This window comes from Ochotona princeps, chromosome 16 (assembly GCF_030435755.1).
Source record: "Ochotona princeps isolate mOchPri1 chromosome 16, mOchPri1.hap1, whole genome shotgun sequence".
In the NCBI taxonomy this organism is placed as follows: domain Eukaryota; kingdom Metazoa; phylum Chordata; class Mammalia; order Lagomorpha; family Ochotonidae; genus Ochotona; species Ochotona princeps.
Window position 1 is genome coordinate 52,196,536 of NC_080847.1, and position 13,918 is coordinate 52,210,453.

The 13,918-nt window shown below is 56.9% G+C and overlaps 1 protein-coding gene across 1 annotated transcript; it reads left to right on the top strand.

Annotated features, from left to right (window-relative positions):
- The first annotated feature begins 6,957 nt into the window (after nt 1-6,957).
- On the top strand, nt 6,958-10,596 carry IRGC (immunity related GTPase cinema). The gene is made up of 2 exons (XM_004597963.2): nt 6,958-7,096; nt 8,981-10,596. The coding sequence occupies exon 2, from the start codon at nt 9,107-9,109 to the stop codon at nt 10,505-10,507; it is 1,401 nt and encodes a 466-aa protein (XP_004598020.1). The 5' UTR covers nt 6,958-7,096; nt 8,981-9,106; the 3' UTR covers nt 10,508-10,596.
- The last annotated feature ends 3,322 nt before the right edge of the window (nt 10,597-13,918 follow it).

Below are 13,918 nucleotides of genomic sequence, written 5' to 3' on the forward strand. Positions count from 1 at the left end.
ATAGGATCCCAACACATGCAAGGCAAGGACTTTAGCCTCTAGGCTGCTGCGTCAGGCCCAAAAAATAAAATCTTAAAAAATCAATCTTACATAGGGGCCGACTGCTGCCTGTAACACTGGCATCTCATATGGGTACAGATTCAAGTCCTGGCTGCTTCATGTCCCATCCAGCTCCTGGCTTCAGATTGGCTCAGCTCCAGCCGTTGCAGCCGCTTGGGGAGTGAACCATCGGATGGAAGATCTTCCTCTCTGTCTCTCCTTCTCTCTGTATATCTGACTTTCCAATAAAAAAATAAATCTTTGAAAGAGTTGTGTTGATACTGATGCTTACACAGCAGGTACAAGCTTGTAGGAATCCAGGGTTGGCTTGTTTCTTGCCGCTCTGTAAGAGGACACAGGGGTCTGCTTCCTGCTTCTGACGTCCCTCTTGGGGTCCTCCGTGCTGCATGCCTTGTAACGGCCGCACTGTGAGGTGTCCCGGCTAAGGCACGGATGTGGGAGCACTTACGACTTCCTGTATTCGCTCTCCCACAACGAGGCAGGAGTGGCCTAGGAAACAACTGAGAGCCTTAGGGAGCAACCCCTGCTGGTGGCTGCCAGCCTGCCTCTCTGATCCTGACACATCCCCGTCACATGTATCAAGAAAACTCTACAATGTGGCAAGGAAACCGCTTGGAAAAGCAGGGGGAGTGAAAACTAGAAGCGGTGACTTCAGAAGTCGGCGACTTCAGAAGTCGGCCTGCGTCAGTTCTGCCGCAGACCCAGGATCTTGTCAAACTTTTCAGAATGACAGGGATCACACAAAGCTGTGGCTTTAGTCATTTGTCATAATTAGGATTCATTTTTCCTAATGTCTTTGCCTTTTAAAAAAGATGTATTTAGGACCCGGCGCCATGGCCTAGCAGCTAAAATACTTCCCTTGAATGCACCAGGATCCCATTTCGGCATCGGTTCTAATCCTGGCAGCACCACTTCCCATCCAGCTCCCTGCTTGTGGCCTGGTAGAGCAGTCGAGGACGGCCCAAAGCCTTGGAACCCTGCAACCCGCATGGGAGACCTGGAGGAGGTTCCTGGCTCCTGGCTTCAGATCAGCACAGCACTGGCCATTGCGGTCACTTAGGGAGTGAATCATCGGACTGAAGTTTCCTCTCTGTCTCTCCTCCTCTTTGTATCTCTGACTTTGAAAGGCAAAGATGCAGAGAAGAGGAGAGACAGAGAAAGATCTTCTGTCTGCTGGTTCATTCCCCAAGTGGCAGCAACAGCCAGAGTTAAGCTGATATGAAGCCAGGAGCCAGGAACCTCTTCCAGGTCTCCCATATGGGTGCAAGGTCCCAAGGCTTTGGGCCATTCTCTACTGCTTTCCCAGACCACAGCCAAGGAGTTGGATGGGAAATGGACCAGCTGGGACACGAATCAGCACCCATATGGAATCCCCGCGTGTGCAAGGCAAGGATTTTAACCACTAGGCTACTGAGCCAGGCCCACCTCACGCCTTTTCCAGTAACTTTTGGAAGCACCCTCCTATTGCTGTGCACCTATTACACGTGTTCATGCGCTTTGTTTAGATTTATTTAGAAGGCAGAGTGACAGGTCCCAGCACAATAGCCTAGTGGCTGAAGTCCTCACCTTGCATCTGTATGGGTGCTGGTTCATTCTCTAGCTGCTCCACTTCCCTTCTAGCTCCCTGCTTGTGGCCTGGGAGGGCAGTGAGGATGGGTCTAGGCCTTGGGTCCCTGCACCTGTGTGGGAGACCCAGAGGATGCTCCTGGCTCCTGGTTTCGGATCGGCTCAGCTGCAGACATTGCAGCCACTTGACAGTGAACCAGCAGACTAACAGTTTTTCTCTATGTCTCCTCTCTCTGTGAATCTGCCTTTCCAATGGAAACAATTCAAAAGAAAAGGAAAGCAGAGTGACAGAGGGAGCGACAAGCAGAAAGAGATCCCGTTTGATGATTCACTCTCCTAATGACCACAATGGCCAGAGATGGGAGCCTCAAACTCCGACGAGTTCTCCCACCAGGATCGAAGGCACCCAGGCACTTGAGTCATCTTCTGCTGCGTTTGCAAGTCCATCAGCAGGGAACTGGACAGGAAATGGAGCAGCCAGGATTCCAACCAGTGTTCATGTGGGATGTTGGTGTTGCAGGCAGCAGCGTAACACCCTGCATCACAGCAACATTCCCATATCTCCTTTTGTAAAGGATTTATTTATCTGAAAGGCAGAGTGAGAGAGAGAGGGAAGAGAGGTTAGCTTCTATCCACTGGTTCACTCCTCAAAGGGCTGCAGTGGCGGGCACTGGGCCCTTGCACATTCTAGCATCTTCCTTTGGGTTTCCAGGTATCTTGCTCTGCTTTTGCAGACACCGGCGGCCTGGTGTGATGGCTCAAAGGTTAAATCCTCCCCTTGCAAGTGCTGGTACCTCATGTGGCCATAATCTCTGTCCTGGCTGCTCCATTTCCCATCCAGCTCCCTGCTTGTGGCCTGGGAAAGCAGTGGAGGGTGGCCCAAGTGCTTGGGACCTTGCACCCACGTGGGAGACGTGGAGGAAGCTCCTGGCTCCTGGATCCTGGCTTCAGATCAGCTCAGCTCCGACCACTGTGACCACTTGGGGAGTAAACCAGCAGATGAAAAATCTTTCTGAATCTTCTCTCCTTTCTAATCTGCCTTTCCAATCTGCTCTGTAAGTCTGATCTGCCTTTCCAATGAACATGAGTAAGTCTTAGAGCAAAACAAAACAAAACACAATAACCTGGATTGGACGTGGAGCAGCCAGGATGTGAACTGGTACCTATACGGGATGCTGCTTATAGACGGCAGCTCAACCAACTACAACAGGTTAAGCCACAATGTTGGCCCACTCCATGTGTTTGTTGAATAACTTTTTTTTTATATAGAACATTAGTTGACAAAATGTGAAGTACTTGTGAAGTGGGTGTATTAAAAGACATTGTTTTGAGTAAAATATATCAGCTTAAGTAAAAAAGTATCATTAAAGATCATTACTTGGTTAAGAGCAATCTCGAAACATGAGAATTCTTTTTTAAAATAATTATTCATTTTTATTGCAAAGTCAGATATACAGAGAGGAGGTGAGACAGAGAGGAAGATCTTCCAACTGATGATTCACGCCCCAAGTCACCACAGCAGCCAGAGCTGAGCCGATCCGAAGCCAGGAGCCAGGAACTTCTTCCGGGTCTCCCATATGGCAGGTGCAGGGTCCCAAGACTTTGTGCCGTCCTCGACTGCTTTCCCAGGCCACAAGCAGGGAGCTGGATGGGAAGTGGTGCTGCCGGGATTAGAACCGGCACCCATATGGGATCCTGGTGCAGGCAAGGTGAGGACTTCAGCCACTAAGTCACGCCGCCGGGCCTGAGAATTCTTTAGAGTGAAACAAGCTAAGCCAAGTGTTAGATTTTGGAAATTTCATCAGTGAGTTTGTTTTTGTCTTCAGGTGCTAATGAGGCTGGACAAAGCACTGGTCTTTATGAAAAATTTTGATGTTTTGTTTCTTAGACTATTAAGGCTTTGGAGCTTGGATGATGATGGCTCAACAGGCTATTCTTCTACTTTCAAGTGCCAGCATTCCCTATAGGTGCTGGTTTGTGTTGTGGCTGCTCTACTTCCCATCCAACTCCCTGCTTGTGCCCTGGGAAAGCAAGGGGGGATAACCTAAAGTCTTGGGACTCTGCACCCACGTGGGAGATCCATAAGAACCTCCTGGCTTCAGATAGGCTCAGCTCAATTCCCGCCACTGGGGGAACTTGGGGAGTGAACCAGCAGGTGGAAGATCTTTCTCTCTGTCTATCCTTCTCTCTGTAAATCTGCCTTAAAAAAAAAAAAAGACATTTATTTTTATTGAAAAGGTAGGTTTACAAAGAAGATAGAAAGAAAAATCTTCCATCTGCTGGTTTGCTCCCCAAGTGGCCACAATGGCTGGAGCTAAGCCGATCCGAAGCCAAGAGCCAGGAGCTACCTCTCCCACACGGCAGGTGCAGGGTCCCAAGGCTTTGGGCCATCCTCGACTGCTTTCCCAGGCCACCAGCAAGGAGCTAGACAGGAAGTGAAGCAAGCGGGTCACGTACCTTATGGGATGCTGGTGTTTGCAAAGTGGAGGATTAGTTGGCTGAGCCCTGGAGCCGGTGCTGGTCCATACGTGTGCCATGTCCCACTCTTAGTGTCGGCAACCATGGCTGGCACCTAAAAGGTGAATGCTTGTTTGACGCAGTGCTTGGAACCAGGCCAGGGTTCTGGGAAACGTCAAGGATGCAATGTGTAATGGTCCCAGGGAGGCACAGAGCAAGGAAATGGACCAGGAGCGGGCAGTCCGAGGACCATCCCATGGCCAGCCTCAGCCAGCTGGGAGCCTGGCACGCAGCGGATGTCCCCGGAAGGCCTGGGCTGGCAGCTTTGAAAGCAGGATCAGATGGATGAGTGTGTTTCTCCGAGAGGCAGGGTGCGCATTTTTCCTTTCGCTGCAGATACCACACACTTGGCAGTGCACTGGCCTTTATTTAAAATTAGGATATGTTGCTCATCATAGCATTATGGAGCCTTTTTTGGCATTAATGTTGGTGTTTCAGGTTTGACATGACCATATTTCTCTTTTTCCTGTGTTGTCCAGCCAGGGCCGTTCTGCCGCCACTGACCTCACCGTCTCACTGGACGGACAGATGGACACAGGCTCATCCCGCCTCATTCCTGGCTGCTTTCTCACACGCCTGCCTGTGGCTTGGCTGGGCTCCCCGGGCTGAGCCAACTTTCTCCGAGGCTTTCCTGCCTCCCGGCTGCCTCCCACTCCCCTCTGGGCAGCTCCATCCTCACCACCCTGAGGGTGCAGAGTCAAGTCAGGGCAGGCCCTGGCTGTCTAGGCCAGCCAGTTGCATCAGCTTCCTGTCCATGGGGTGGGGGCTGACGGTCTTGGCTGTGACCCCATCTGGGTCGCTGACACTCTGGGGATCCACCCTGAGTCTGGGCACACTTGATCTTTCTCCACACCCAACCCCACCCGCGTATTTTAACAATCCTAAGAGCAGAAAGGGCCATTGTTGTAATGGTCATGGGTGGCAACCGCTATCAGCCAGGAAGCCGCTTCGACCCAGTTGTCACTGTCTGGAAGTGACAGTGGAGCTGCCATGAGGGCCTGGGGGAGGAAGGGGAGGAGGAAGAAAGTGATGCAGGGAGCCACTGGGGTTCCAAGGTCCCCCAAAAGTGAGACTGCATGGCTTGAGTGATCTTACAGAGAGAAGGAGAGACAAAAAGAGCTTCCACCCACTGGTTCACTCCAGTCACGGTCACAACAGTAGGAGCTGAGCTTCCTCTGGGTCTCCCACATGGATGCAGGGTCCCAAGGCTTTGGGCCATCTTCGGCTGCTTTCCCAGGCCACAGGCAGGGAGCTGGATGGAAAGTGGCCCAGCATGATGGCTCAGTGGCTAAATCCTCACCTTGCAAGCACTAGCATCCCATGTGGGTGCCGATTCATGTCCCGGCAGCTCCACTTCCCATCCAGCTCCCTGCTTGTGGCCTGGAAAAGCAGTGGAGGACGGCCCAAAGCCTTGGGACCCTGCACCTGCCATACGGGAGACTCGGAGGAGGCTCCTGGCTCCTGGCTGTTGTGTCCACTTGGGCAGTGTACCAATGGAGGGAAGATCTTTCTATCTTCTCCTCCCTGTAAATCTGTCTTTCCAATATTACTACTACTACTTCTAATAAAAAGATTTCTGTAAAAGGGCAAGGAAATGGGCTGTACTTAAGCCCCACGGTAAACCCTATGTCTTACGAATATTCACTCACCCCACCCCAACTCCGCCCCCACGCGTCCCTATCTGAGGAAAGAGCCTGGGTGCTGCTTCCTGAGCCTGCACTTTGCTCCTTGTGTGCCAGACTACCTTGCCCCTCTGCTGACCTTGAGATGACCTGCTGAGATGGACTGGACCCAGGAGTCCCGTTCCACTGCTGCGGAGCCCGGGATCCAGCCCTTGGTGCTCGCGGAGGCTGAGTGCCTGACATGGTGAAGGCAGAGGGGCAGGAAGGAGCAGCCTGTCTCTTGGGGTGCGCTTAGGGATGGTGGGGGCCCTCAGCAGGTGCCCTGCAGCTCTGCCTTGATCCTCTGTCCTCAGGCCTGGAGGCCCCAGGGGAGCAGAATGAACGGGGGCCCAGTGGGCGGCTTTAGTGGTGTGGTTCCTGTGTGCTGTCTGTAAATTATTCCACCTCCTGGTCTGCAACTGCCTAGACCTGTGCCTGTATATACATGTGCGTACGTGTGTGTGTGTGTGTGTGTGTGTGTGTTCTATCTGTGTGGTCAGTGGCTCTAGGCTGTGGATCCTTTTGGGTTGCTCTCTCTCTCTCTCTCTCGGACTGGGGGTACAAATCTTGGGGAACTATTGGGTGTCTATTGTTACTGCTGTGTTTAGCGGCCTGGAATGCATGATGCTGCTGTTTAAGTTCTTTATTTTTATTTGCGACAGAGACACTGAGAGACCAAAAGAGATCTTTCATTGTCTGGGTTTGCTCTCTGATCGCCTGCAGCGGCCAGGGCTGGGGCCGGAGCCAGGAGCCTGGAGCATAACCCAGGTCTTGTGTGCCGCAGGAACCCTGGTAGATCCTCTACTGCGACTGCCTAACGAAGGGTGGGATGTCTGGGCACAGCCACTCTCTGGGCAGGGAGGAGGTCAGAGCTCAGGATGTCCGCAGAGCAGATTCAGGCTGGGGTGGCCACCATGGAGCCTCAAGCCCTGGCACCGAGTGTTCCTTGGAGGGGGGTAGGTTAGCAGGCATGCCAGGCTGTGCCATGCACCTGGGCCTTGGTCCTGGGGTGAAGGTCACGGAGGTTTTGAGCTCTTTTTAGAGAGATCTCAGGGGTCCAGGTCACCAAATACTGGCTTCAGTAGCTGCTGGGGAAATGTGTGAGGTCCCTGCCCCTGGAGACCCCACCCCCTGACATCACTGTCCCATTATTGTGCCAGGCCCCACTGACCAATAGGCTGCTACTTGCTGTTATAATGGGCCCTAGCAACAAACTTTGAGCTTGGGCTAACAGGACAAGCGACCCCCACCAGCAGGGAGAGTTTGAGGGGAGAGGGGAGCCTGCAGGGCAGGTGAGTGCCCCCACCCAAGGGCAGGGCCCTCCTACAGGCCCCCAGGGCTGGGGAGCTGGGTAGCTGGGTGTGCAGGGCCAAGTCTTCCTGTTCTAAGGCGGCAGCCCTAATTCTGCTTTGGTGGGTGGGGACAGGGCCCTGCAGGGAGGGGGGCTGGTCACGACAAGGCAAGGAGGTACAGGTCGGCAGAGGGAGGGAGGAGGCGTGGCTGAGGAGACCGAGGGCTCGGCAGGAACATGCGACCACAGCAGCAGGGTGAGGGGGCTCAGGGACATAGGTTGGAATCCTGATTGTGCCCAAGGCCACATCACTTTTCTTGTATAAGCCTGCCCCCACCCCAGGTATTCCCCAGGGCTTCCTGAGGGGCCAGAGTGGATTTTAGAGGCAAGGGCAGGAAGAGTATGTCTGGAAGAAGGACCCCTCCCCCCCGGCAGCTCGGCATGGCATGAGGGAAGGGGGTCCCTGGTCTCCAGAAGACAGGTGGGCAAACTGAGGCGAGGGGGCGGGACAGGCCGTGGCCTCACCCGGCTCGCCATCACAGGACCCCCACCCCATGCTCCGGCACTCCCCATACTAGGTCTTCCCAGTTGGTCTTGGGTTCCAAAGACTGGGTGGGGGGGGCTCCTGCTCGCCAGGTGGGAGGAGGCAGCTGGGGCTCAGAGAGGGCGGGGCTGAGCTCAGAGTCATCCTGCTCTGGCTATTCAGATGCAGAGGAGGACACCAAAACCACCAAGTGCCCGCTCAGTCCGGCCACTGTGCCAACTGCTTCTCTGGGAGAAGGAGCCACCAGCAGGTGGTTCACTGCTACAAGAGGTTCTTTTTTGTTTTGTTTTAAGGATTTATGTATTTGAGGACCCAGGATGATGGTTCAATAGCTAAATTCTCCCTTGTAAATGCAGGGATCCCATGTGGGTGCCAGTTTATGTCCCGGCTGCTCCACTTCCCATCCAGGCTTGTGGCCTGGGGAAGCAGCAGAGGATGGCCCAAAGCCTTGGGATCCTGCACCCATGTGGGAGATCCAGAACCTTCTAGTTCCTGGCTTCAGATTGGCTCGGTTCTGGCTGTTGCAGCCACTGGGGGAGTGAATTTGGGGATGGAAGATCTTCTTCTATGTCTCTCCTTCTCTTCATTAATCTGATCTGCCTTTCCAATAAAAATAAATAAATCTAAAAGATAAGCTTAATGGCTAAGGCTTTATTTATTTGAAAGGCAAAGTTGAGAGAGAGAGAGGGAAAGGGAGCTTCCATTCACTGGTTCACTCCCCAAATGGCTGCCATGGCTGGAACATCATTGATCCAAGTACTTGGGCCGTCTTCTGCCTTCCCACGCCATTAGCAGGAAGCTGGATGGGAAGTGGAGCGGCCGGGACTTGAACCAGCGCCCAAATGGGATGCTAACATCATAGGTGATAGCTTAAACCCCAGCGTTACTATCCTGGTAGTAGAGACCAGGCCAGCGAGAAAGGAGGGGATGCGTGATTTGGGGCACTGTGGGAGGAGGCCTGTGACCCTCACCTAGGCCTATCCCTCCTCCAAGTCCCTATTCTCCGCTCTCCCTGCCCTCTGCCTCCTAAACTAACACAGCGGTGGAGGAGGAGGGGGTCAGATGCTGGAGTCCCGCCCTCCCCCACCCAGTCCTGGCTAAGTCACTGGGCAGGTCCCTGTTTCAGGCAGGACGTGGAATTCCAGCCTGGGTGGGCATTAGGGAGCCCCAGTTTCTGTGTCACCCCCAAAGACTCCAACAGCGCCCCCTGGCAGCTCCTCACCAGATTTCTGAAACCATCAGAGAGGTCTTATTCTGGGGGGCCGGCGGGGGAAGCAAGAGCCTGGCTCACACCTGCTCGCGTGCGCTCTCTCTCTTCCCTCTACCCCACCCCGCCCCAAGGCCCAGGAGGCACGAACCGCTCCCTTCTCCGCAGACGCCGCTGACAATCACGCGTGTGCGTGACTCTCCCCCGCGTCCCCCACTCACCCCGGCCCTGCCCTGCCCTGCTCTGACCCGGCCATCACCATGGCGACCTCCAAGGCTCCAGCGGTACCTGGAGAAGAGGAGACCACCATCCTCATGGCCAAGGAAGAGCTGGAGGCCCTGAGGACAGCCTTCGAGTCGGGCGACATCCCGCAGGCCGCCTCCCGCCTGCGCGAGCTGCTGGCCTCCTCGGAGAGCACGCGCCTGGAGGTGGGCGTCACGGGCGAGTCCGGCGCGGGCAAGTCTTCGCTCATCAACGCCCTGCGCGGCGTGGGTGCCGAGGACCCGGGCGCGGCGCTCACGGGCGTGGTGGAGACCACGCTGCAGCCGTCGCCGTATCCGCACCCGCAGTTCCCAGACGTGACCCTATGGGACCTGCCTGGGGCCGGCTCCCCAGGCTGTCCCGCCGACAAGTACCTGAAGCAGGTGGATTTCAGCCGCTACGATTTCTTCCTGCTGGTATCGCCCCGTCGCTGCGGGGCGGTGGAGACGCGCCTGGCCGCCGAGATCCTGCGCCAAGGGAAGAAGTTCTACTTCGTGCGCACCAAGGTGGACGAGGACCTGGCCGCCACGCGCACCCAGCGGCCCTCGGGCTTCAGCGAGGTGGCTGTGCTGCAGGAGATCCGTGAGCATTGCGCCGAGCGCCTGCGCGCCTCGGGCGTCGGCGAGCCCCGCATCTTCCTCGTGTCCAACCTGTCGCCCACGCGCTACGACTTCCCGCTGCTCGTTACCACCTGGGAGCATGACCTGCCCGCCCACCGGCGCCATGCAGGGTTGCTTTCGCTGCCAGACATTTCACTGGAAGCCCTGCAGAAGAAGAAGGACATGTTGCAGGAGCAGGTACTCAAGACCGCCTTAGTGTCCGGGGTCATCCAGGCGCTGCCCGTTCCTGGGCTGGCAGCTGCCTACGACGATGCACTGTTGGTGCGCTCCCTGCGTGGCTACCACCGCAGCTTCGGCCTGGACGACGATTCACTGGCCAAGCTGGCCGAACAGGTGGGCAAGCAGGCCGGAGACCTGCGCTCGGTCATCCGTTCCCCGCTGGCCAACGAGGTCTCCCCGGAGACGGTGCTGCGGCTCTACGCGCAGTCGTCGGACGGCGCCATGCGCGTGGCCCGAGCCTTCGAGAAAGGTATCCCCGTGTTCGGCACGCTGGTGGCGGGTGGCATCAGCTTCGGCACCGTCTATACCATGCTCCAGGGCTGCCTCAACGAGTTGGCTGAGGACGCCCAGCGGGTGCGCATCAAGGCCCTGGAGGAGGACGAGCCGCAGGCCGAGGTCAGCCTGGAGGCGGCGGGCGACGGCGGCGTGGAGAAGAGGACCTCCGTGGAGAGTGGCGGCTGCTGCGATGAGGCCCCGCTGTCCACCCGCCGGAAGCTCGGTCTCCTGCTCAAGTACGTCCTGGAAAGCTGGAAGAAGCGTGACTTGACGGAAGAGAAATAGAGGCGCGGCCCCGCCCCCTGCCCTGCCCATAAACCGCGGCTTCCCGGGAGCAAACGCACACACAAAAAAAGAGGCGGCAGTGGTGCAGACCCGAGGTGCGCTTCCTGGGCCCGGGTGGGGTCGCCGAGGTCGGAGGGGAAAGGGGCTTTGGCCTTGGGGAGAGGGACTCTGGATATATGAGTGGAGGTAGGCCCAGCATTCCGTGGGGAGGTTGTGTGTGTCTGTCCCTTGTCCTTAGGGCCGGTTGTGTGGCTAGAGAAGGTGGCTGGACCTCACTCGGGAGTCCCCAGCTAGCCTGTGGGTGGTTGAGTGACGGCAGGGTTTTACTCTCGCGTTTCAAACCCCTTTGTGAGAGCCTGGAAGTACCCTCCAGAGAGGCGGCTGGGGCCTGGGATCTGCCTGCTGGGACCCTGACCACCCGGTTTAACAAGGGTGGGGACAGCAGGCTTCTGGGCCAGGCAGGGGTGGCAGGGAGTGAGTTGAGGGGACTAAATGGCCTCATCAGGCAGCATGAGACGGCAGGCGGGCGTGGGGGGAGGGAAGGGCTGGTTACCACCCCTAACCCCTGGCCAGGACCCAAGGTTCCCTACAGGACGTCAAGTAGAGTCTGTGTTGGGGGTGGGTGTACACAACTGTGAGACCCTGGGGGGCCCTGTGACCGTGGCCACGGCTCTCAGGCTGGGAGCTGCGGGCTGAGTCTGTGGCTGGTCAGATGCACGTATGTACGTGTGTATGTGTGTATGGCTGGTCAGGTGCATGTGTATATGTGTGTGGCTGGTCAGGTGCACATCTCTGTGTGTGCATGTATGTGTGGCTAGTCAGGTACGTGTGTGTGTGTGTGTGTGTGTGTGTGTGTGGCTGGTCAGGTGCATGTGTGTGAGTACTGGGATCTTGTAAGATGACGGCTGGGGGTGGGGGTGTGTTCCAAGAGGGAGGGTGACCGAGTCAGGAAGGGTGACAGGCGGCAGACAATGCGCTGGTCAAGGGGATGTGTCCAGCCTGAGTGTCCCGGGGACAGTGGCCTCTGCGGCACTGCCCAAGTGCTTGCTGTGTGTCGGGCTCTGGAGGAAGGAGGCTGCCCCTTGCACCTGTGCCAAACCAAACTCTGACCTGTAGAGGCAAGGGTGTTTTGAAGATTTAAGACTCTCCAGGCTGGGGGTGTGGCGGACAAGTGCTGCCCCGGGGCTTGGCTCAAGGGCATGGTGGGGGGCTGTGGGGAAGCAGGTGCGGAGTGCCCAGTTGAAGCCAGGGCACCCACTGTGTATGTGGTGAGTATTGGAGCTACTGGAGGCCGAGCCTAGAGCTGAAGCATCGCTGACCCTGAGAGACTGGGCGGAGGGCCAGATGGATTAAACAGAGAAGTGGAGTGAGGGAGTTGTGGCACAGTGGATTAAACTGCTGCCTGGGACATCTTCATTCCCTATTGGAGCACTGGTTCAAGTCCTGACTCCAGAGGATCCAGCTCTCTGCATTAGCACGTGGGAATAGCAGTGCTTGGGTGCCTGACACCCCCACGGGAGACCCGGACAGAGTTCCAGATCCGGGAAGTGAACCAGCAGATGGAAGATCTTCTGTGTCCATCACTCCACTTTTCAAATAAATTAAAAATAAACAGAGTGGTGACTTCTCAGAGCCGGGCTCTGGGGCAACAGGAAGTTGGTAGGGTGAGGTAGGAGTTCAGATCCCATGGCTCAAGAGCTTGGCCGGATGGGAACTCATGGCCAGAGACCAGAATAGGGTACAGTGGGCTCACCTCATTGGACCCGGGCCTCCCTTTGGAGACCCCTGTGCTGCCTGGCTGGGGTCTCGTGTGTGTGTGTGTGTGTGTGTGTGTGTGTGTGTGTAGTGGAAAGTGGCACCTCCTGCTGATCTCGGTGTGTGTCTCCGGTGGGGCTGAAGAGGAGGGCTAAGGTGTAGGGTCCCATCTTGGGGGAAACCTGCAAGGTTCGTGAAGGTCCTGGGTGGGTGGTACAGGGGAACTGGTGTACAAAGAGTTGGTCTTGGCCCCCCTGGGGGGCTCACATCTACTCCCTGCAGATCTCAGGCCACTGGGGAAGGAGGAGGTCTGAGCTACCCTGACTCGACAACAGAACCGGAGCCCCTCTCCCTGGAGGTCCCCCACAGGCCCATCCAGGTCCGTGGGTCCACAGGTCCCCTGTGCACCAAGGGGTGGGCATCAGACCGCCCAGGGTGAGGGCCAGTCCACCCCAGCTGGTCTTTTCTCCCTGCCCTGCTCACACCTGTGGCTCCTCAGACGGAGCTGCCCAGCCTGCCGTTCTATGTCCTTCCCAAGCCGGCCTCTGCCTGTGCCCACTTTGGGAAGACCATGAAACAGCAGAGGTAGGCAGAGCTGGCTGTGCATCTCACAGGCGACAGATGGAGCCCTGTCGCCCTGGCAGCAAAGATGGCAGCAGGGACCATGCTGGCCTGGTATCACCTAGCCAAGCTCTGGTGCAGCAGGGACCAGGTGCTCCTGCTCGGGCCTGTAGACACCAAGGCCGAGGTGGGAAGGGGCCTGCCCTGGCATGCGCCTGCTATGGCTACTGTGCCAACAGGGGCACTCAGAAGGCACAAGGCAAGCAAGGGCGGGCACAGCTGCCACAGACGCTGCCCATCTTCCTCCAGGCCCCGGACTGCAGCATGCAGAGGTGGCAGGGCATTGGGAGCCCTTGGGTGGGCACACGGGGGTGGGGAGAATCTGTGGAGCGAAGTACTTGAGACAAAACCACTCGGGCAGGAAGACAGGCCACGGAAGAGGTGAGCTGCTGGCAAAGGTACCGTGGCCGGTGGTGTGTGCGCCAGGAGGTCATGGTTGTGCCCAAACTTGGGTTCTTCTCCCATCTTAACCTTGGAGGGACCCCGCACCCCTTGCAAAGGAGCACCACTGTGGGAACCAGGCTTTTAGCAGATGGGCTGGCTTTGGGGACATCTGGCATTCCATCCACTGTGGGCAGCAGTAGGACACTCGGCATGCCACAAGCCCACCCTGCCCCTGCAGGAGGACCTGTGGATATCAGGGCCAGGTTCAACAAGCTGACTTCTGCCACCACCCCACAGGGGCTAGGAGATCAAGACCTCAACTCAGCTGCATGGGGATGGCAGGAGTGACAAGGGGTCCCGTGGGGCAACCACAGGAGCCGCCTAAGCACCTCAACTTGGCCTTCCGCACTTCAGAGCCAGAGCTCATGGCAGGCTAAGGCACGGGCGGCGCCCTGGCACCTTCTTCGAGTGCTTGGACAGATCTGAAGGCTGTCAGCTGGAGGCTCAGGGGAGCTCATCTTCAGGTGGAGGCTCTGAGAGGACACACTGAGAGGCCACTCTGAGAGGCCCCACAGCACGTGGTCACCCGCCTGTGTGTAGGTCCGTCCTGGCTCCTGAGTGTGAGAGCTACGCGCCAGTGGGTGTTTGGCA

Bases quoted from the DNA above. Each gene is read 5' to 3' on its own strand.
- IRGC (XM_004597963.2), top strand. From the start codon at position 9,107: ATGGCGACCTCCAAGGCTCCAGCGGTACCTGGAGAAGAGGAGACCACC.